Below are 24,817 nucleotides of genomic sequence, written 5' to 3'. Positions count from 1 at the left end.
GTCCCAGGACAGAAGAAACATCATTAAAAAAAAAAAAAAAATCCCTTAAATCTTGAAGTCTTACACATTTGTATGCTATTTATAAACATAATTTTCTAAGTCAGTATCCTTCTTCATTATCATTTCAAATTTAATTTTTTATAGTTACTTTCCTTTATTCCGTAATCTGAGAATAAAAGTAAAACAATTTCAATGTTTACTGATATCAAGCAATACAGGAGCACTCTGAGAAGAGTATTTGTCAAAAACAACATCTTGCACATATTGTGTTCTCTCTCGCTAATATATTTATATATATAAATGTAAAGGAGAAAAATACAACACAGATGAAAGGAAAAGTTATCTTAACCTACCTTTAGGGTTTCTTGCTTGTGGGTCTTAAGTTCTTCGTTTAGTTTAGTGATTTCCTTTTCTTGTCTACATTTAATGTCCTCGATCTCTGCCAATTTAGATTTTTCATTCACTAGTTCTTTTTCCTTCATTGACTGAAGGAAAATAATTAAAAATAAATATAAAACACCCACTGACTTGAAAATTAGTATATTAAAAATGTTGTTAACTATTACACTAGATCTGTACTTTTCTATTTAAATTAACTTGAACATATATTCCTTTCTTGCCTATTTAAGTTAGCAATATCACTATTAAGATTAGACAGTTCAGTCAATACTGTGAAATGAATAGCGCAAAGTAAGGCTACTATAAAATTGAGCAACACTGCTGACTATTCTAACTTCTATTAACTATGACTGACTTTATATAATGCTTCTACTGGAACATCATGCACAAATCTCTATTAATCTCTGTATGAGGCAGACTTTCAATCTCCATTTTATAACTAAATACAAAAGATTTTAAGAAAAATCATATCATCTACTAGAAATGAAGCTAACACTAAAACAAGATGTGCCTGATCGAAAAACCCTTGCAGTTAAGCAAAAATAAAATATAGTCTATCAAACTTTCTAAACTTGACGTATAAATTGTAAATTTCATCCCAGCTTCGACATCCCCACTCCCACAATAACACCCAATTTTTATAATTAAAGAAAAACTCAATTTAGAATATACCAAGAGTTTTATGGTGTGATAAACATGATTTCAAGACTACAAAAAGCAGTAAAATTGTGTCGATGTAAGAAGGAAGTGACTAGGAAGTACTCCCAAGTGCAGAATCTGCAATGATCAAACATGTTCTCACATATTCTCACGGACTTCTGACAGAGCCTCTGAAGATAAGGACGCTGCCTGTATGGGATAAGAGGGCTAACTAGGCAATCGCAAGGCTACTGCAAGTCTGAGAGGTGAATTTAAATGGGAGGAAAGGCAATACCTTTTCTTTCTGAATATCTTGTAGTGCTTTACTCTGTTCCTTGAGTTGCTGTTCTCTTTTTGCTGAATCCTGCTCCAAAGTAGCTTTGGCAGTCTTCAGTTCTTGAATCAATTTATTTTGGTTTCCAATTTGGTTTCTATTTGAAATCAAGTCTTCCTGTGCCAGAGAAAGCTTCTCTTCTACAGACTTACAAAAATAATGTCCTCAAATTATTATGATTAGCAGTTTCAACTAGGATAAGAGTTAATACAAGAGCAATAGAAAATAGTACATGCCACTTAGTAATGAGGGCATGTTCTGACATCCTGGCTAGAATATGTGTCATGTGGTAAAGCACACAGTCACCCAAACCTACCTAGTCTACCCTATGCCTTGCTTGAGCTCTATGGTAGAGTCTACATTACAAACCTGTACAACAGATCAAAGCACTAAATATTATAGGCAGGTATAAGGCCATGGTATGTTTTTGTGTTCCTAAATTTAGACAAATGTAGGAAGATTCAGAAAAATACACTAGACAATAGGACATTTACAGATCTGTTGGGATCTTATGCGATCAATGTCATTCATGTGGTCTGTCACTAACTTAAGCATTACTATGTGATATTATGAAAAGATCATGTGTTATGCCCTTCAACAAAATTATGTTCCCGGACATTGTGGCTCCCACCTTTAATCCCAGCACTTGTGAGGAAAAGGCAGGTATATCTTTGTGAGCTCAAAGCCAGCCTGGTCTACATAACCAGTTCTAGTGTGACTAAGGCTCAAAGAAAGACTCTGTCCTCACCCCTCACACCAAAAAGTAAAAGAGAACAAAAATAAAAATAAAAATATGAACTCTTATCCCTATGGAAAATATTTGTGGTACAAATTACTTAATGAATTCCCAAACCTCTAGAAGTAATCTAAAACTAAGTACCAAATCCCATCTTTAGTGTTTCTAAGTGATAGGAAGAATACTGAGACAGGACCATGTCAAATATATTCAAGAGAATGTGTATGTGGTTAGAGGCAAGACCAATAGAGATATGAAAGAAAATAATTTTTAAAAGAAATACAGTTGAGCTGGGTGGAGTGGTGCATGCCTTTAATCCCAGCACTCAGGAGGCAGAGGCAGGTGGATCTCTGTGAGTTCAAGGCCAGCCTGGTCTACATAGTGAGTTCTAGGACAGCTGGGGCTACAGGGAAACCTTGTCCAAAAAAAAAAAAAAAAAAAAAAAAAAAAAAAAAGAAGAAGAAGAAATAAAGTCGAACTAGGTGTGGTAGGGACCTCTTTAAGCACTTGGGAGGCAGAAGCAGCCAGATCTCTTCAAGTTCAAAGCTAACCAGGGCTACACTGTGAGACTGTTTCAAAACACCAAAACAGAACAAAACAAAACACAAAAAGAAAGTAAAGAAAATATTGTGTACATATACATTTTCTAGGATGTACTATGTCCCTTGATATGGTAAAAATTATGTATTTCTCAGCTGTCAATTTGATTAAACAAACAAACAAAGAAAAAGATCAGCCTTACATCTAAAGCTGTATTCTGACCAGCCATCAGCCCATTCACTGAACTGCTTGTTTTTGTGGTGCAATGAGGGATGTCAGTTAACACCATAGTTACTGACTGCTCTAAGTCTCCTATGTGATTAGTAGTAGTGCCATCCTGGTAGGATTTTCAGTCATCACGGAAACAAAACTTTGGAAATGTTGTGAGGGAGTTTCCAGATTAGATTGAGGTGGGAAGACCCACCCTAAATATGGGTGGCACCATTCCATGGGCTGGGGTCCTGGAATGAATAAAAAGAAGAGGGGCAGGCCCGTACTTATGTCTCTCCATGGATGCAACGTGATCAGTTCCCTTGAGCTCCTACTGCCATGACTCCCCAGCCACAATGCACTATATTCTGAAACTGTGAGATTAAATAAAGCCTTCCTTCCTTAAGTAGCTTTTGCAGGTATTTTGTCACAATAACAAGGAAAATAACTAATGCAAAGATATGAGATCAGTTAACATCACTGTTATTGACTGCTCTGAGGCCCACATGTTTTGAGAAGTGGAAGTGGAAAGAAATGGTAAATTAGATTTGGAGGTAGATATGGTGATGGGAACCTCAGGAAGTTTGCACTCTCAGCTATTTTTGCCAAGAACCATCAGAGAATGAGAACTTATTCTAAATTACTCTTCACCAGAAGTGCATCTAATTTTTTACTCTAGAGATGTATTTCTTTTAGAAAAAAGGCAGATAACTCAACTCAGGAATGATCTCTGCCAGTCGGGATTATATTTTGTGAAATATAAGTGAATCTGGGCATGGGGAACTTCTGTAATCCCAGCGCCTGAGAGGCTAAGGCAGGAGGACTGCACAGGAGTTGGAGGCCAGGCTGGTGAGTTTGAGGCTGGCCTAGAATACACAGTGACACCCTGCTTTAAAAATAAACAATGAAACAGATTAATAAATAAGGAGATTAAGCTTTCTGAAAAAGAAAGGTTACTCAGTTCAGAATTATCTTTGATATAAAGATCAATTTTTAATGACTGTCAGTAGAATACTAAACCTTTTAAGGCTATTTTTTCAGGTAATACCCAGAGTTACCGAGTTTTTTATTTATCAGGCGGATAATCATTAACTGAGTACACAAGTAAAAGAGGAGGGTGAAAGATGGTCCTTAACTTAGAAGAATGGTGTACAAAAAAGGAACAGAGGTGTTCAGGCATATGTTAGCTGCTGAAGAGAGAAACTGTGAGACCCTGTATAAAATGAGGTCTACAGAAGGCTGCACAGTATGCATCACAACAGATCTATATGTCTGTATGCCATGAAGGGAAGAGTGGTTTTAAGATTAATAAAATTTACTGGCTGAGGATATAGCTTAGTGGTAGAACACCTGCCTAGGATGCAAAAGACCATGAATTAGATCACAGCACTGAAACAAACAAAAAAACGAACTTCACAGCCTATTCTACAAGTCTATAATTGGGTAATAATGATTCTGATCTAGTAAGAATACCAAGACTTGATAAGACTAGAAAGCAATAGTACCTGTAAAAATTCTGTAAGAATTCCAAAATATATAAAAAAAAAAAAAAAAAAACCCAAACTGTCCTTGGTTTCTAAGATTTTAAACCCAGAGTCTCTAAAAATTCACACTTATAAAACCCAGTAATTAGTTTTTTAAAGTCAAGATTAAATTTAGCTGCTACATGAGGTCCTTTTTGAAGATGACAAGTTATTGCTATACCCTGCCTCTGAACATTCATGGACAGTCTTCCATGAAATAGCCATACAAATCTCATTTGTTCAGCATTACTTCCCCTTAGGAAGTCCCTTCTCCCACTCCATTTTTGCTTGTTTTTTAAATGTCTTTAATCTAACCATACCTATTGCAATAGGCAATTGCTGAGTGGATCAACTAACTCCCTTGACATACATCCTAGCTGACAAGAATTTGTGGGGTATATGATGATGCTGTGGGTTTTTCAGTCAGCAAGCCTTACTGTACTTCTCTTTTTCAAAGTAAAACCTTTACAATTTTAGCTTAGTTTTTTTTTTTTTTTTTAATATCTAAATAACATAAGGGGTAAGTACTAGGTCAAGAAGACTTATGTTTAATTCTGTATCCTATTACTCCAAAATTTTCACTTCACCCAGGGCATACATATATTTACAAGTGAACTCCATCTCTTTTTTTCCCTGGACAAATAACTACAGAATATAGACAAATGAAAGACTCAGGCAACAGGGCTGGGTGGGTGGGCACATGCCTTTAGTCCCAACACCTGGAAGCAGAGGCAAGCAGAACTTTGTAAGACTGAGGCTAGCCTGGTCTACATTAGTGAGTTCCAGGCAAGCTGGGGCTACAGGGAGACCATCTCAAAACAAAAAACAAAGGGGGCTGGAGAGATGGCTCAGTGGTTAAAAGCACTGACTGCTCTTACCCAGCACCCACATGGTGGCTACGAACCATCCTTAACTCCAGTTCCAGGGGAATCCGAAGCCCTCTTCTGACCTCTGCAGATTGCATGACACAGGTGCACTCACACACACGCAGGCAACACACTCATAGACATAAAATAAAAATAATAAAATATTTAAAAAAACAAACAAACCGCCCACCCTACAAAACAAAACAAAACAAAACAAAACAAAACAAAACAAAACAAAACAAAATACTCGGTCAACAAAAAAGTATTTCATAAATGACCAAGCAGATGGGGCTAACAACATAGATCAAGCCACATTTTCTTCAACCCTATGGATGTCCAAGTACACAAGTTCAGCCCTGGGTTTCTACTGACATAGACCACAGTAGGAAGCCTTCACACAGTTAAGTAACACATTACAAAATGTTCTCACTCTTTTCCCTTCTCTCTTATATGTAAGATGGGATCACTAAAGCAAGAGGAGGCTAACAATCATTTCTCTTTCTGGTCTATAAATGTCATTTGAGTGTCCTTGTGTGTAGCCATACCTTCAAACCAAACCTTCTGCAAGGCTGACTAACTGATTAAAACTTAATGATTGTGGAGAGTTTGGAATGTTATAAATCCATAGCCAAATTATCTTAGGCCATCTTTAGCCTTCTAAATAGCCATTTATTGCCCTCCTCTGTACCTGGACAGAACAGCTTTGTGACCATCAGGTAAACCATTTGTAATGTACAAACATAGCACTAGCTTTTCTTTGGAATGTATGAACTTAGCAGACCACTAGCTTCCACCAACTCAAAAGCTAAGTGTGTCATCAGTTACAAAGGAGGTCCATAACAGAGGTTTCTCTGCTTTGCTGTAATCCGCCCCTGGTATTTCTACCAATATCAGAAATTTTCAGTATTTGAAAAGTGACTTGATTTATTACTTTCTTTGTTCTGTTACCATAAAAACTTCATGAAACTGCTTCCATGATGGAACATGGAATTTCGAGTGACTAAGTCTCTGCTCTCAGGCATGGTCACTCATATTTGGCTCCAGAATAAATGATCACATCCCTTTTGAGGTGAAACTTATGTTTTGCACCAATTCTTGAGAACTTCTAATTTTCCAACTATACATCGTATTTTAGAATCATTAAAACATATTTTATAAATCTTATATTTTGTAAAAAAAAATCTACTGAGATGGTGGTAAAAGAAAAAATAGAGGTCTTTGAATAAGAAGAACTGAGCTTCAACCATGGTTCTGTCATGGTGCAGCCCTGGGCCTGTCTCACCTGCAATGGAAGCTTCAGAACAGAGGTTATCAAGACTTTGAGTTATAAAACCTTCTGTAGGCCACCACTTTGTTTTCTCTTCTGCTCAAATTTACATTTGAATTATCCTTCCATAACTGAAATTATCAGTATACAGTGTAACTTTCAGGCACAAAAATTATTTTTGCCTTAATAAGGTAATTTAAGACCAATAAATCCTATTACTAGATTATAATCTGGGTAAATAATAATATACATATAAAAAGAGTGCTTTACACAGAACTTTTACAATTAATCATTAAGTTTTTTTCACTATCACTTAAAATTCTTTCAAATTCAACACTTTTCTCTGTCCTTAATGCTATGCTCAACTCAAACCATCCTCTTGCCATTAGACTAAGGTAAGTCTCCTCTCAGGTCTCCTTGATTAGCCTAGATTCCCATAAGCTCTCTCATTCTGCAGTCAGTCAGTATCCCAAATGCATCTCTCTTCAGTACCTGCACATTAACTTTAGATTAAACCCAAACGTTTCCACAAAATATTCCTTGCCTTTCAACATGTTGTAAAGAAAATAATAACACTCTACTACTTAAATATCCCCGACATTCTCTTTTTGCACTAACCAACCTCTTCCTCCCTCCCTTTCTCACCACTGTGAAAATTCTTTCATTCAATTTCCTCTTTCTGTGTCAAATCTATTATTACTTCCCCTCACTTCCCCTGCAGCCTACTAAGATTTAGTACTTTTGCTTCATCTCCCTTGATCTTTAATCTCTTCTATTCTTTTAAACTTTAATCCTAGTTCTAACTCACACTAATTACCAGAATTTATTAAGAAAGAAATTCTTAACTATTCTCCCCACTAAGTTTCATCAATGTATTGTTCCAAGTAAGTTCCCTAAAATACTAGTTTTTTCATTTTACTCGGCTTGGCACTTCATTTACTTTTCTCCCCAGTATAAAATTCAATAGTTTCTGCTACACATCTAAATACCTTACAATTTAGACCCAATGTTTTTAACCTAAATTCCACACATAACCAGCACTCCTGGCTCTGCTTACTTTGTATATAGTACTTGTCAAATGACCCTGGGAAAATGACCTTTCTTAAGATTCTCTATTTTAAATTCATCCTTTAGGACCTAGTCACATATCTAAGTGACCTAGTTATTTCCATAAAGCTTTGGCTACAAGAGTCTAAGAATAAAAAATAAAATATATAAATTATATAGAAATAAAATATTTTAATATGGGAGATTATCAACAATTTTATAATTGTATACTTTAAATACATTAAAATTTCAAACACAGGAAAGAAATAGCACATTTTACCCTGACAAAAAGAAAAAGACAAAAGATAGAGGCTGGGACAGAGAGGCAAGGACAGGGACAGAGGCAGAGACAGGGACAAAAACTGAAGGGGACAGACACAGATTGGTTCTGACTGAATTTTCTGTGAGAGAACACAAATATTTCATTTCATTTATAGAATACATTAATATATAAAATTTATTTACTTTTTTATCTATATCCTTTAATAAACATGATCATATATTATTTTTTAAACTTTTAAACTTTTATTTTTATTTTATGTGTATGTGTATATTGCTTGCATATAGGTATGTGTACCCATGTTGTGCAATGCCCATGGAGGTCAGAAGAGGCTGTCGGATCCCCTGGGACTATAGTTAAGGACAGTTGTTAGCTGCCATATGGGTACTGGGATTCAAACCTGGGTCTTCTGCAAGAACAACCAGTGTTCTTAACCACTAAGCCATCTCTCCAGCCCCATGATCACATATTATTATGGTTATATTTCATTTGCCTTATTCTAATCATAGGATATTCCTGTCATCTTAGAAACCTGACAAATACATAAAACTAAAAATCAGTTTTGCTTGACAAAGCGACAGTAAAAACTATACTTTTCACAAATGACAATCAGACCATTTCTAATGTAATTTTCAATTCAAAGGCATGAAAATCCTTAGGTACACTGATAGTGTCATAATTAGCATATGCCCAAATTATTTCAGCACTATAACACATTTTAAATTTCTTATTTATGTATATTATGATTTTGTCCTAAATATTTAAAAATTTTAAAAAGAATATGAGTCTAAGAAATAAAATTTAATAGAAAATAAGTATGATATTCCATAAACTCTAACATTCCCTTGCCCATATCGATAAACAACTTACTGAGTTTTATAACATACTACAATTTACTATACCTTAAGGTCTTGCCTTGTCGCTAGAAGTTCAGACTCTTTCCCATAGAAATCAGACTGAAGCTGTTTGAAGTTCTCCTGACAGTTCTCATAGGTGCTTTGTAACACTGAGAATTTCTCTTTCTCTGTGGCTAGTTCCTGGGCTGCCTGTGATGACTGCTGCTGTAGTTTCTTCTCTAGCTCTGTCTGAAACATGCAGAAGTTATTTAAAACAGAATGCACAGAGAAAACCAGTCACAAATGTAAAATGAAATTCATACAACTAAAATATCTGAAAGTCAGCTGAATGCATTTATGCCCTAAAATACTTTAATAAACATTAACATACTTTATAAAGTCAAAGAATTAAAAAACTAACAAGTCCCAATACAAAATGCAAAAGCAATCAAAGAAAAGAAACATTCCACTAAGAAGTACTAAGTATTGGCTCTCAGGAGACTTGAAAGAAAATAAGAAGCCATTGGTGCACGGCACTGAAGCATGCAGTTTCTACTCTTGGAAATTCAAGAATAACTTCCGAAACTTCTTCCTATATCATCTTTGTTAATATCAAGACAGAAAAAGAAAATATAAAGGTTCAAACTACTCTAAAATTAACTTGTCTTTAAGAATATTTGGAAGAGGGCTGGAGAGATGGCTCAGCAATGAAAAGAGTGCTTGATGCTCTTGCAGAGGACACAGGATCAGTTCCCTGCATTCATGTGGTGGGTTAAAACAATCTGGTAACTCCAGTTACAGAGGAATACATATCTAAATCTTCATAATTCTATGACAATATTTTACTGAGTCATCTCCCTGTGACCATTACACCAATATATATCCCATAATACATCCTTTTTCCATGACCTACACTTGTCCTTAACAAAGCTAAATAATCCAAATTCCAAATCTTGTTTCAAAAATAGGCTTTATGACCAACACGCTCCAAAAAAGGTAAAAAAGATTCTGCCTTCCTAGAAGTTTATTCCTTATTATGGCATTCGCGTGTTAATAAAAAGGAGAACTAGTAATAAAATCACTTCCTCTAAACGCAGCCTTGCAGGTATCATCTAGTGAAGCCATGGAAAGCACAGGCAATATGTATTAAATATAAATCTCAAAAGAAATCATATAACAGTTTAACAGGAAGAAAGCATAAAAAATGTATTTTTAATTCACTAAATTATGATGTTAAAAAAATGGAGTGCTCAGGAATACTTGGATACGACACTAGATTCTAAGGGAAAAAGACCTCAATCTATCAAAGTGTGCAAGCCAGGAGTAGTGGTACATGTCTATAATTCCAGCAATTTGGGTGGCTAAGAAGATGGAGACTTCTAGCCTAAACTTAGCAACACAGCAAGACCTCACCTAGAAAAAAAAATCAAAACAAAATAAAAAAGAAACAAATATATTAAAATGTGCAACAAGCCCTGTGCAAAATCAAGTCTCCACATTCCACCACGGGTAGGGGAATGACTCATAAACCACCCTGGCTGAGGAGCTACTGATAGTCAATGGCCACTTGGGGAGGAGGAAGCATTTTCTTCAGCCTTGTAGCCACTGATAAGTTGTCTATGCTCCAGTAAGCAAACCCACACTCATGTTCATGCCAGGAACCTTAATTAAACTCAGGGGGCCATTAAAAAAAATAAGACAGGAAAGTAGTACAAAGACTTGGGAAGAAGAGGTCCAGAGGGGAGTGGGGAGATAGGGTAGAGTAAGAGGCTGTGAATATGACCAAAATACATTTATATACATGGATAAAGTTGTCACAGACAATTTTTTCACAGTTTTAGAGTATGCAACAAAAAATGTATTGTGGCAATTACATTCTGACTTTTATTATTATATATGTTAACGCTAAAAGATAAACTTTTCTAATCTTGCCCATATTTTTAGAAAACTGTTCTTTTTTAAAGTAGCATAACAGAAAAACTAGTAAACATAAAATGCATACTTATGATTTTTTATTTGCATCATTTGTATGACAGCTAAATCTTAATGACATGATATACTTAGGTTATTCTATATCCTAAAACTTGTACTCATTTCTCTATAGATGAATTAATACGCAAACGCTAACAATGGAGAAAAACATTTTGCTCAAATATTTGATACTAAATACAACCTATTTAGCTAACTCAGTCTCGACAAGAAGAAAATGTGTTTAAGAATGAAAATTAGGTAGCCTGGCATGGGAGTGCATGCCTTTAATCCCAGCACTCTCTCCAGCACTCAAGAGGCAGAGGCAGGCAGGCAGATCTCTGTGAGTTCCAGGCCAGTCTGGTCTACATGGTGAGTTCCAGCCCAGCTGGGGCTACAAGGAGACCCCGTCTCAAAAAGACAAAAAAAAAAAAAAAAAAAAAAAAAGAAAAAAAAGAAAAAAAAAGAAAGATGAAATGAAAACTAGGTGATTAAAAATAAATAATGCCTTTATATTTGGAAACAAAAAACATTCTGGTATTACATAAAACGTCAAATGGACTACATGAAATCTGACATTACAAAATTTTTAAAATGTATTCTACTTCATTTTTGCTATTTTCTTTCTCTTAATAAGGATGATTTATTTTTAATTCCTTTAAAGTGCTCTAAAATAGTAGAAATGTTACATAAGTAATTACCTTAACAGTAAATACTGCTTTTATGAACTTTCATGACTATTAGACAATTCTGATGAACACTCACTTATTTAATCATATATCAAATATGAACTTACAAAAATTTTGGACATGAACTTTTCTATGATAAAACTCTTATGCTTTAATATTATCTTAACTTTTACTTTTTCCCTCCTACAAACAGTAAACAAATTTCTTATCAGTACCTTTTGTGAAGCAGCACTTTTAACTTCTCCATGAAGTGCTTCAATCTGTTTTTTCTTCTGTTCATTTGATTGCTTTAGCTGATGTATGTTCCCCTGAAGTTGTTGCTCTTCTTTTTCCTTTTGTTTTAATGTATTTTGAGTCTGTGTGACTTCTCCTTTCAGTGAACTGAGTTCCAACTTCAACTGTTGAGAAGCCTAAGAGAAAATGAAACCTATTTGACTTATTTATTCATTCAAAAGACATTTGCTGAGCATTTTTGATATGCTACATACTACTCTTTGCAGAAGTTACCGAATCTCTTGGCCACCTTCTAAATGTGACTTATTTTTTACATAGTGATGTATTTGATAGTAACTATATAGGAGACCAGAAATACGTCTTTATCACTGTGTAGTTATTATCAAATATATCAATGTCTATGAAGGTCACTTCTATGAAAAGGCTATTGAGATTTTTTTCCAACTATAATAATGTTCCTTAACCATATGTAATTAAAACTCTTACGGTAGTTGATTCAGTTTCTCCTTTTCTTAATTATGTTCCTTTATTTGGCCTTGTATTTTAAACTAGTTTAAAGCTTAGTAATGGTAAGTAGTACAGAAATAACAATTTTAATATATATGAATATTACATTTCAGAGAAATAAACATTACTTTGACCAGGGTGAAAACAGTTTGAAAACACAAAGGCGTATTATACTGTACATATTTATACTACAGAAAAGAAAAGCATACCTCTTTCTCTTTTTCAAGTGACTTTTTCAGTTCATTCTGTTCCTTTAGTGTAATTTCTGCCTGTACTTGAAGCTGATGCCTTAATTCTTTACACGCTTTTTCCTAATAAACAAGAAAGTATATTACACAGAAAAATATCTATAATAACCCTGAGAATTATTTACGAGCTTAGTAAGAGAAACAAAAGAAAATAAATTGAGACCACTAATGATCTAAAATGTAGTAAGATCATTCATTTCAATGATACAAACAAGTAAATGGTATATGAGTGGTGGGGGGGCGGTGTCAGCAAAATGCTACAAGTTTCTACCAACTAACAAGTCCCAATAAAATATCAGAGACAATTCACTGTCATGTTTTTTGTTGTTTTCTTTTCTTTTCTTTTTTTGCTTTTGTTTGAGAAAGGGTCCACTATGTAGTCCTGGCTGGCCTGAAACTTGCTGTGTTGACCAGACTGGTATCAAACACACAAAGATCCTCCTGCCTCTGCCTCCCAAATGCCAGGATTATAGGCATGCACCATCACATCTGGCTGTGGTTTTAGTACATCAGTAAGGCTCAAGAAAATGGAACTGAGAAATATTTTTAAATAAAATGTTAAAGTGACAAGTTAAAAAATAATCATGTAACTTAAGGTGTACAGCTAGAAAAGGTTTACTACAAACATAAACGAAGCACAAAAATTTCACGTTTTTATACCACTAAACATGTTCACCTACCTTCACATGCAGAACAAAGGACTTTTACTTTTGCTGTTGTTATATTGTGCTATTCTTGGTTAAACTATTTCTGAGAATTTAATCCCCTTTAAGCATTTCCTGTGACTCTATAACTCTGCCTACAATTTAAATGTTTTATGGTATCTCTAAACATACTGCCTAGAGTTTTACAATACTCAGTAACCAGAAATTTTATAGAGCCAAAATTAAAAGGGTCTCTTTTTTTTTAAGGTATGTGAATAACATTTCACTAGATGTATTATCTGTGGTAATGTCCCCAACCACACAGACACACTGCAGTCACTCAGAAATCTATCATCTAACGCCAGAAAGAGACTGTTATACTCAACTGCAAACATCTCTGACTTCTAGAAAATTGTGCACATACACACACACACACACACACACACACACACACACACACATCATTATCAAAAGCACTTGGAGGCAGAGGCAGGCAGATCTCAGTGTGATGAAAGCCAGCTGGGATCAAAGGTATGCACCAGTGGACCCGGCAGAAGCTAGCTTTTTCTCAGGTTTAGCAATTCCAATTCCTTTTCTTCTGAGATATTTAAAAATATTTTAATGTAATATTCAAAGTCAACATGGGTTATCTGCCCTCTCTCCACCCCCATACAAAAGAAGATAATGAATTCTACCTAAGAAAGCAAATGGCAGACAACTAACCAAATCTAACACAGCGGCTTTTCCTTTCTGATTCTCTTTTTCAAATTCACTTTTGGAGTTTTCTAAAGAATTGGAAACTTTTGACAAGTTTTCCTTTGTTGTAGAAAGTTCTGCCATCAGAGTTTCTTTCTCCATCTTTACTTCTTTCAGTTCTGTTTCTACTGTTTGAATTATGTTATTCAATTCCTCATTCCGTGTCTTTGCATTGTGATTTAACTTTCCAAATTCTTGTTTTAAAATAACAATTTCTTCTTCTTTCTTGGTAAGAGTTTGTCTATTATTTTCAAGGGCTTCCGACTTTTTCTGTAGATCCAGTTTTGTACTGGATACCCTAGATATAAAGAAAGAATTTTTTAAATTAATGCTTAATTTCCCATTCAAAATCATCTGAGTGATTGAGTCTTAAAATTTAATATGGTTCAGAAGTATAAATAATTTTTTCAAGGCCACACAACTGAAAATTGCTTTAAAACATGTGATTGGATGCACATAATTTTCTCAGCAAGGCCCAAAGCATTTACACTTCCTGTCTTAATCTAGTCCTGTCTACTTCAGTAAATTGTCAAGAGAAATTCAGACAGCAAACCCTAGAAGGTCTACAATAATCAGAAAAGTCTCTCCATGCATCTTAAAGAACCTAGTATACTGGTAAGAAGACTTAGTCCTGGTCTCATCAATAAAACCCCAGATGTTTTTACATGAAATAAGAGCAGAGACACTCAGGCCTACATTCCTATATAGAGTTCTAGAAATGTAAGATCCTAGATGCTGTGGTACCTGTTTAGAATCCTAGCCCTCAAGAGGTAGAGGCAGGAGGGTTATGAGTTCAAGACCAGTCTGGGCTACAGAGTAAGGCACTGTTTCAGATAAACAAGTGCTGTGGATATAATTCTGCAGTAGAGTGCTTGCCTAGCATGTGCAAGGCCCAGTAGACAGACGGACGGACAGACAGACAGACAGACACACACACACCCAGGTATATAGGCAATAGAGATCTTAATCTCAAAACTTTTCTTACTCCAATGTGAAGTGGAAGCTTCTAAGTGATTTCTGACCCATGAGATTAGAACATAGAACAGAAATGGGCCAGTTCTTGATAACTACCTCTTATTTTTTATTAATTTTCTAAAGAAACTTTTAAAAAATGGAAACAATATAGATCCTACAAAAATAAAAAAAAGTACAGTATTATGCTAATGTCCTAGTTTGTCTCTCCATTGCTGTAACAAAACACTCTGACTAGTACCAACTTGGGGAGGAAAGGGTTTATTCAGCTTACATCTCCCAGGTCACAGTTCATCAAGGAGCACAAAGTAGGAACTCAGGGCAAGAACCTGGAGGCAGGAGCTGGAGCACAGGCCATGGAGGATCCCTGTTTACTGGCTTGCTCCCCTGGCCCCTGCTCAGTCCACTTTCCTATGCAACACAGGCCCACCTGCCAAGGGATGGCACCACCCACAGTGGGCTGGGCCCTCCCACATCACTCAACAATCAAGAAGGTGCCCCGTGGACATGGCCACAGGCCAGTCCAGTGAAGGCAATTCTCCAGTTGAGGCTCCCTCAACCCAGGTGTGTCAAGTTGACACTAAAGCTATCCAGCACAGGTGTTTAGATGAAAGCAATTCCTTGAAAGATCTACATTTCCAAAACTGCCTCAAGAAAAATAAATCTGAAAATCAGAATAGCACTTCATCTGTTAAATAAATTGAAGCCTTAATAAAGTCATAACAGAATTCCAAGCCATATGATTCATTGGTGAATTCCATTTAACATTTAAGGAATAATTCGTCACATATAAACTCTTTTAGAAAGTAGAAGAGGAAAAGCTTAATTTCTTTTTAAGATCAATGTAGCAGACCACCTGAGAGTGTCTGGATCCAACCTCCACCTGTTGGTGAGTTTCCCCAAATTGTGCCATGCCCAACCCCCTGCATTCCCGCACTGGGACTACATGTGGCTCCTCCCACTTCACTGGGGCTAGACCTCTCTGCCCTACAGTAGGGGCCCTGACCTCAGCAGCCTTCCTGAGAGTACTTGGATCAGGCCTCCCAGTGGTGGTGAGCTTGCCTAAATTGCACCCTGCCCAGCCCCCTAATTAGGATACCGTGAGGCCCCTCCCACTTCGCCAGGGCTAGAACTTTCAGCCCTACAGTAGGGGTTAAGACCTTAGCAGACCATCTGAGAGTGTCTAGCCTCCATCTGGTGGTAAGCTTCCCCAAATCAAGCCCTGCCCAACCCCTACGTGAGGCCCCTCCCACTATGCTAGGGATAGATTTCTCTGACCTACAGTAGGAAATGAGACCTTAGCAGACAGACTGAGAGTGCCAAAATTGGGCTTCCCCTTAGCAAACTTCCCAAGTTGTGCTTACAGTGTCCACTAGTATTGTTCAGACATTAGAAGGAAACCTGAGTGTACCTGAATGGAGCCTGATGAGCCTCCATGGGAGCTCATGAGTAGGATGATCTGAAGCCATCAGTTCCTTCTAATATAAAATCTGAGAGAATCCAAAACCTAGACAAACCAGCTTTACAAACCCAATGAGAAAACAACCAAGGCACACCAATAACACAAACAGAAGCAGATTTCAACTCAACAAAGGAAGACTTGAGTTTCATACCTGAATCACAAACAACAAAAGAAATCTACATAAGAAAATCATAACAGAAACATAATAAGGAAAACCAAAACAGTATGTTCCCACCAAACTTTACCAGCCCTATAGCAGACTTCTACAAGGAGAACCTCCTACAGATAACCCAGGACACAGAAATTAAAAGAAAAATCATAAACATGATCAAGGAATTCAATGAATTTAAAGAACACACAAACAAAGAACTAAAAAAAGATAGGGATAAACCTCTGACTGAATTCACAGAAGAGATAGAAAAACTGAAGAAAACTCAGACTGAAATAAAGAAGGAAGTGAAAAACTCAATAAGCCAATTCCAAACAACAGAAGAAAGCCTCACAGATAAAATTAATGAAATGGAAAACATAATACCAACACTGGAGGATAAAAGTGAAGAACTGGACCACTCAAGCAAAGATTATGGAAACATTTTTAAAAACACAGGAATGGAATATGCAGGAGATGTGGGACACCATGAAAAAAACCAAATCTCCATACTATATTCATAGAGGAAGGAGAAGAATTTCAGGTTAACGGTATTGACCAGATTTTAAACAAGACTGTAAAAATTAAGGACAGACATCCCCATACAAATACAATAAGCACAGAGAACACCAAACAGGACCAAAAAAGACACTCCACACAGCATATCATAGTAAAAGCACTAAATGTACAGAACAAAGAGAGAATACTGAAAGCTGTGAAAGAAAAACAAGTTGCATATAAAGGAAAACCCATCAGAATTACAGCTGACTTTTCAATGCAAACTATGAAAGCCAGAAGCTCCTGGGCAAAGTACTCCCAGCTCTAAATGACCATAGATGCTAACCCAGAATACTTTACCCAGCAAAAATGTCTATTATAGTTGAAGGGGAAAGAAAACTCTACCATGACATGAATAGGCTGAAAGAATACATGTCCACAAAACCAGCCCTTCAAAGAATACTTGAAACAATACAAAGAATGGAAAAAGGAACAACTATATCCCAGGGGCAACAGGAAGAAATTAAATGAAGGTATAATTGTGGAACCAAAAAATAAGACAAAGAATGTAAACAGTAATCAAAATGATAGCAACCAATACACATCTTTGAATAATAACTTTAAATATCAATGGACTTAACTCCCCAGTCAAAAAACACAGACTAGTTGAATGGATTAAGAAACAAAATCCGCCTTTGCATCCAGACCAACCCAGTTTCTTCTCTAGGTCCCCAAGAGCCCTCTGGGCCTGGTTCCGCCCTCACCTCCCTCTGCTTCCCTGGGCTGCACAACCCACCAGCCTCTCTCCTGGGTAAGTCCAGCAGTGCCCAATGCACCATGACTCCCCCAGCCTCATTCACCCTCCCAGCTACGCCCCCCCACCCCCACCCCGGTCCCATCTCTCCTCCTAGCCTGGATATTGGCCCATTTCTTGTCTTGGCACCCCAGACACTGAGGCTGACCTCTCAGCCCGGAACCACCACTGCTTCCTGATCCTTTGCATCCAGACCAACCCAGTTCCTTCTCTAGCTCCCCAGGAGCCCTCTGGGTCTGGTCCTGTCCTTACCTCTCTCTGCTTCCCTGAGTTGCATAACCCACCAGCTTCTCTCCTGGATAAGTCCAGCAGTGCCCACTGCGACTTAACTCCCCAGCCTCATTCACCCTCCCAATTGCCCTGTCCCATCTCTCCTCCTAGCCTTGCTAATGGCCCACTTTCTTGTCTTGACACCACAGACACTGGGGCTGACCGCTCTGCTAGGAGCCACTACTGCTTCCTGATCCTTTGCATCCAGACCAACCCACTTCCTTCTCGAGGTCCCCTGGAGCCCTCTGGGCCTGGTTCCACCCTCACCTCCCTCTGGTTCACTGGATGGGATGGCGACCATGTCCAAAACCAGCATTTTCCTGGGCCCTATGTCCAGGCCAGTCCAGCCCCCAAATTCCTGAGGACAACATCTTTTCTGGAGGGATCCAGACATTAGGAGAAAGCCTGGGAGCATCTGATCCTCATCTGACTTGGGCCACTGTGGGAACTCCTGAAGATGAAAGCAATTTGGCCACTTCAATATAAAATCAAAAGAGAGAACTGGAAGCCTAGTTTTTCATGCCCAACAAGTAACCACAAAGTCAGAAAAAGTTTACAAAAAGAAGCAGACCTAAACTTGAAGGCTTGAGTCTCATACAAGAATCAGAAACTACGAAAGAAACTGACATGTCTAAGTCACAGAGAAAAAAATAATAACATGAAAAACCAAAATAACATATCCCCACCAAATACCAAGAGTCTTCTAGAGGAGTACAATGAGAATCCCCTACAGATAACACAAGACATGGAACTCAAAAGAACAAGTATAAACATGATAAAAGAATTCAGTGAATTTAAAGAACACACAAAGAAATCAAAGAACTGAAGGAAGATCGGGATAAACTTCTGAAATAATTCAGAAAAGAGTTAGAAATATTGAAGATTACTCAGGCTGAAATGAAAAAGGAAGAGAAACACTCAGTAAGCCAATTAGAAAAGACAGGAGAAAGCCTCACCAATAGGAAGAATGAAATGGAAAACAGAATATCAAGACTAGAAGATAAAGTGGATGAACTAGACCACTCAAGCAAAGACTATGAAAAATTTAAGAAAACGCAAGAATGGAATATGTTGGAATTTGTGTGACACCATAAAAAGACCAAACATACGAAGCATAGGCATACAGGAAGGAGAAGAACCTCAAGATAATGGTATGGACCAGATCTTCAACATAATTGTAGAAGAAAATTTCCCAAAATTAAAGAAAGACTAGCCGGGCATGGTGGTGCACACCTGTAGTCCCAGCACTTGGGAGGCAGAGGCAGGCAGATCTCTGTGAGTTCAAGGCCAGCCTGGCCAGTCTTGAATTAGGGAAGCACATCATAGGAAAAACACTAAACGTACAAAACAAAGAGACAATACTGAAAGCTGTAAAAGAGAAACAACAAGTCACACATAAAGGAAAACCCATTAGGATTACAGCTGACTTTTCAGTGCAAACTATGAAAACCAGAAGAGCCTGGACCAAAGTATTTCTAGTTTTAAATGGTCACAGATGTCAAGACAGATTATTATACCCAGACAAATGTCTGTTATAATAGAAGGGGAAAGAAAAATCTTCCATGACATAAATAGGCTGAAGGAATTCATGTTCACAAAACCAGCCCTTCACAGAGTTCTGGAAGCAATACAAAGAGCTAGAGAAAGGAATGACTACACACACAGCGTTGCAGAAAGAAATTCAATGAAGGTATAACTGTGAAAATGCACAATTATATCAAGAATGTGAACAGAAATAAAAATGAGAGGATTCAACACACATCTTTCATTAATAACTTTAAATATCAACGGACTGAACTCCCCAGTCAAAACACAGACTAGGTGAATGGATTAAGAAACAAAACCCATCTTTTTGTTGTCTGCAAGAAACTCATCTCACTTTCAAGGACAGATGCTACCGTAAGGTGAAAGGATGGAAAAAAATATACCAAGTAAATGGTACTAACAAAAAAGCAGGCATTGCAATTCTAATATCTAACAAAATAGACTTTAAACTAAAACTAATCAGAAGAGATAAAGTGGGCCACTTCATTCAGATGAAAGGAACAATAAATCAAGAAGATATTAAAATCGTGAACATATATTCACCAAACTCTGGTGCACCCAACTTCATAAAAACAATACTACAGGACTTTTAAGACCCAGATTAATCCCAACTCATTAATAGTAGGGGACTTCAATACCCCACTGTCTCCATTAGATAGGTCAACAGGACAGAGAGTTAACAGAGAGACATCTGAATTAAACAATACCATACATCAAATAGACCTAACAAACATCTACCGAGTATTACACCCAAGCACCAAAGGATATACTTTCTATTCAGCGCCCCCTGGAACCTTCTCCAAAATCGACCATATACTGCAGCATAAAACAAACCTCAACAAATACAAAAACATTGAAATAATTCCATGCATTCTATCAGACCACAATGCAATAAAGCTTACAATCAACACCCAAAGAAGCCCTAATTACCACATGAACACATGGAGATTAAACAACACACTCCTAAATGATGAATGGGTCAAAAGAGAAATTAAGAAAGAAATAAAAGTACTCCTGGAACTAAATGAAAAGAACAATACAACACAACAAAACCTCTGGGACACACTGAAAGCTGTCCTTAGAGGGAGGTTTATAGCTCTAAGTGCCTACATCAAAAAATCGGAAAGAACAAAAATAAGTGACATAACATTGCAACCTAAGATACTTGAAAAGCAACAACAAATGAAACCCAAACCCAGCAGACAAGAAGAAATAACAAAAATCAGAGCAGAAATTAATGAAATTGAAACAAAGAAAACAATACAAAGAATCAAGGAATCCAAGAGCTGGTTCTTTGAAAAGATAAACAAGATTGACAGACCTCTAGCCCAGTTAACCAAGAGAAAGAAAGAGCACCTCCAAATCAACAAAATCAGAGATGAAAGGGGAAACATCACAACGGATCCAAAACCATTCAGAACATTATAAGGGAATACTTTAAAAATCTATATGCTATATTTGAAAATCTAAAAGAAATGGACGGATATCTAAAGGCACGGAAACCATCAAAAACTAAACCAAGAAGAGATTAACAGTTTATACAGACCCATAACACAAATTGAAACAGAAATACAAAACCTCCTGACTAAAAACAGCCCAGAACCAGATGGATTTACAGAAGAATTCAACCAGACATTTAAAGAAGATCTATATCCAATACTACTTAATTTATTCAAAAATATAGAAATGGACTCCATATGCATAGCTAAAGGCTACATAACAAGCAACAATGCCAGATAGGAGAAACCTTTTGAGTTGTCGGCCAGGGTGGCCAAAGGGACGCCCAGATAGTAACCCAGCATAGAACTGGGAAAATGAACAGCAGACCTCAATCTTATCTAAAGGAATATTGACAACTGATTGCTGCTAGATGAGGAACAGCTGACCTTCCTAAAACAAAGACCTCTAGATAGGCTGACTAGATTCACTGGATGGACAAGTACTGGGGAATGTCTGGGGGTGCCGACAACATAGTAGAGAGTAGCAGGGAAGACACAGTAAAAGGGCTCTAGTGGGGGGCCCCTATGGGGAGGGTGCCATTTGGTAAATGGGTATATAGATGAATAAGATTGGGATGTTCCGTGTGATATACACACACAAAAAAATCAACAAATTAAAAAAATTAGTTATATTTGAGGAGGAAGCATAAGAATTTATGTCAGTTAATTATTAGAGGTGACAAATATTACCACTGAGATCCACCCGATGAATTTATATCCATACACGGTGCCAAGGATCCGAGTGCAATTGATCATGACTAGTAATAATCAGAAATATACAGATTAGAGATGCATGTGCCAATGTCTAAATGTTATTAGCAAAAACAGTAAGTCTTTCTGTAAGAAACAGTATATTTTAAAATGAGGTGGAGCTCTTTCTTAAAGGTTAAAAACTCATTCAATTTTGTCTTACAGGGTTTATACTGAGTTCAATATTGTATAACTGTATTAATTCAACTGTGAATCTAAAAATTTTATAGCCACTTTTGAAAGAGATGTATCTTTGCTGTGGAAATTGTTATTGAGTATGTTAAAACTGTAATGAAATGCTTCCTCTTAAAGTTTTAAAATAAATTAAAAAGAAAAAGAAAAAAAGAAACAAAATCCATCCTTCTGTTTTCTGCAACAAACCCATCTCACCTCAAGGACAGGCACGACCTTACGGTAAAAGGACAGAAAAGAATATTTCAAGCAAATGGCACTAAGAAACAAGCAGTGGTTGCAATTCTAATATCTGACAAAACAGACTTTAAACTAAAACTAATCAGAAGAGATAAAGAGGGTTACTGCATTCTGATCAAAGGAACAATTAACCAAGAAAAGATTACAATCATGAACATATATGCACCAAACTCTGGTGAACCCAAATTCATAAAAATAGTATTACAGGACTAACGTTTAACCCCAGACACAGATTAGCCCCAACTCAGTAGTAGTAGGAGACTTCAATACCCAACTGTCTCCATTGGGAAGGTCAGCCGGACAAAGAATAAGCAGAGAGACATCCGAATTCAATGATACCATAAGTCGAATGGAACTAACAGACTTCTTCCAAATATCTCACCCAAGCACCAAAGAATACACTTTCTATTCAGCACCCCATGAAACTTTCTCAAAAACTGACCACATACTGGGGCACAAAACAAACCCCAACAAATGCAAAAAAAAAAAAAACCTGAAATAATTCCATGCATTCTATCAAATCACAAATGCAATAAAGTTTAATACTAACACTGGAAGAAGCCATAGTAACTACACAAACTCATGGAGATTAAACAACACACTTCTGAATGATGAAGAATATGTTATGTACATATTCCATAACATGTAAGGAAATTGAAACAGCAATTGAATACAAAATCTCCTGACTAAAAAAAGCCCAGGCCCAGAAGAATTTACAGCAGAATTCTACCAAACATTTAAAGACAATCTACAACCAATACTACTTAAATTATTTAAAAAGATAGAAACAGAGGGAGAAGTCCAAAATTCCTCTATGAAGCCATAATCACTCTACAATATCAAAATCAGGTAAACAAAACAAACAAACAAACAAACAAAACTAAAGACCCATATCCTTAATGAACACAGAAGCAAAAATTCTCAACAAAATAATTGCAAACCACATACAGATACACATCAAAAAGATCATCCACCATGATCAAGTCAGCTTTATCCCAGAGATGCTGGGATATTCAATATACATAAGTAATAAATGTTATAAAAGGACTCAAAGACAAAAATCATATGATCATCTCAATAGATATAGAAAAGGCTTTGACAGAATTCAATATGCATTTACATTAAAAGTACCAGAGGGAACTGGACTGGTGGGAACATATTTCAACAAAATTATACAAAAGAAACTATACACAAATTAAGCTATATACAAATTAAGCTATGTACAACAAACCCACAGCCAACATCATTCTAAATTGAGAAAATCTGGACGTATTCCCATTAAAATCAGAAACAAGACAAGGCTATCCACTATCTCTACTCCTTTTTAATATAGTCCTTAAAACCCTTGCTAGAGCAATAAGGCAAGAGAAAGAAATGAAAAGAGTACTAATTAGAAAAGAGGTAAAATTATCACTTTTTCAGATGACAGGATACTACTCCTAAGAAATCCCAAAAATTCCACCTGGAAAGTCTTAGAAATGATTAACACTTTCAGTAAACTGACGGGTTACAAAATTAATCTCCAAATATCAATAACAAGAAACCAGAGAAAGAATACATACAAACCCTCCCATTCACAATAGCTGAAAAAAAAAAGATGGATTGGAAGAATTAATATTATGAAAATGACCATTCTAATAAAAGGCATTTATAGAGTCAATGCAATGCTAATCAAAATCCCCATGACATTCTTCAGATAACTAGAAAAAACTATCTTAAAATTCATATGGAAGCACACAAAGACCCCAGATAGCCAAAGCAACCCTGAGTACAAAGAGCAATGCTGGGGGGATTACTATACCAGATTTCAATCTATATTACAGAGTTATGGTCATAAAAACAGCATGGTACTGGCACAAAAATAGACATGTAGATCAACAGACCATAACTGAAGACCCAAACATGATTACACACAATTTCAGCCACCTGATATTTGACAAAGGTGCCAAGAACACACAATGGAGGAAAGACAGCATCTTCAACAAATGGTGCTGGCAAAATTAGATCCCCAACTACAGAAGAATGAAACTAGACCCTTATCTTTCACCTTGCACAAAAGTCAACTCCAAATGAATCAAAGATCTCAATGTGAAACATGAAACTCTGAAACTGTTAGAAGAAAATATTAGCAGTAACCTACAAGATATAGCTGTAGGAAAGGACTTTCTAAATCAGACATCTGTCATTCATGAATTAAAGTCAACAATCAAGTGGGACCTCATTAAACTATAAAAGCTTCTGTACATCAAAAGAAACAACCAAGGAAGTAAAGAGAAAATCCACAAAGTGAGAGAAAATCTTCACCAGTGAAACATCTGACAGAGGTTTGATATCCAGAATATATAAGGAATTCAAAAAACAAAGAATCAAGAAAACAAATAACCCAATTAAAAAAGATGGGCTAAGGGTCTGAAAAGTTCTCAAAAGAAGAAACAAAATGGCTAAGAAACATCTTTAAAAGTGTCCAATCATTTCCTCCATGCTTCCAAGCAAAGCCAACCATGGTTGAGCAGGACCTTTGACTTATCTTTGCATAGGCAGAACTGGTAAAAGAACGGAGCCAGGGGCTCCTCCCAAGCCCATGTGACCCCTGAGGAACAGATCCTCAAACGACCTTAAGAGTAAAAATAAATTGGTTTATCTGGGACAACTGTATGGCCTTAAACACCCAAAAGGAAAGTATAACCAAAGATTAAAGGGGCCA

General features: G+C 36.6%; 1 protein-coding gene across 1 annotated transcript in view; it reads right to left on the bottom strand.

The window, feature by feature from the left end:
* Nucleotides 1–24,817, bottom strand: part of Eea1 (early endosome antigen 1) — a 144,688-nt gene that overhangs the window by 7,602 nt on the left and 112,269 nt on the right. The window contains exons 19-24 of the mRNA XM_008823837.3: nt 13,691–14,021; nt 12,285–12,386; nt 11,550–11,744; nt 8,744–8,926; nt 1,334–1,519; nt 354–485 (exon numbers count right to left, since the gene is read on the bottom strand). Of these exons, the coding sequence (XP_008822059.1) occupies nt 354–485; nt 1,334–1,519; nt 8,744–8,926; nt 11,550–11,744; nt 12,285–12,386; nt 13,691–14,021 (1,129 nt within the window). The remainder of the gene's footprint in view (nt 1–353; nt 486–1,333; nt 1,520–8,743; nt 8,927–11,549; nt 11,745–12,284; nt 12,387–13,690; nt 14,022–24,817) is intronic.

The sequence above is a fragment of the Nannospalax galili genome, unplaced genomic scaffold (assembly GCF_000622305.1).
Source record: "Nannospalax galili isolate Female #2095 unplaced genomic scaffold, S.galili_v1.0 scaffold191, whole genome shotgun sequence".
Lineage (NCBI taxonomy): Eukaryota > Metazoa > Chordata > Mammalia > Rodentia > Spalacidae > Nannospalax > Nannospalax galili.
The sequence above is the reverse complement of the archived record's forward strand: the minus strand, read 5'-3'. Positions and strand labels throughout refer to the sequence as shown.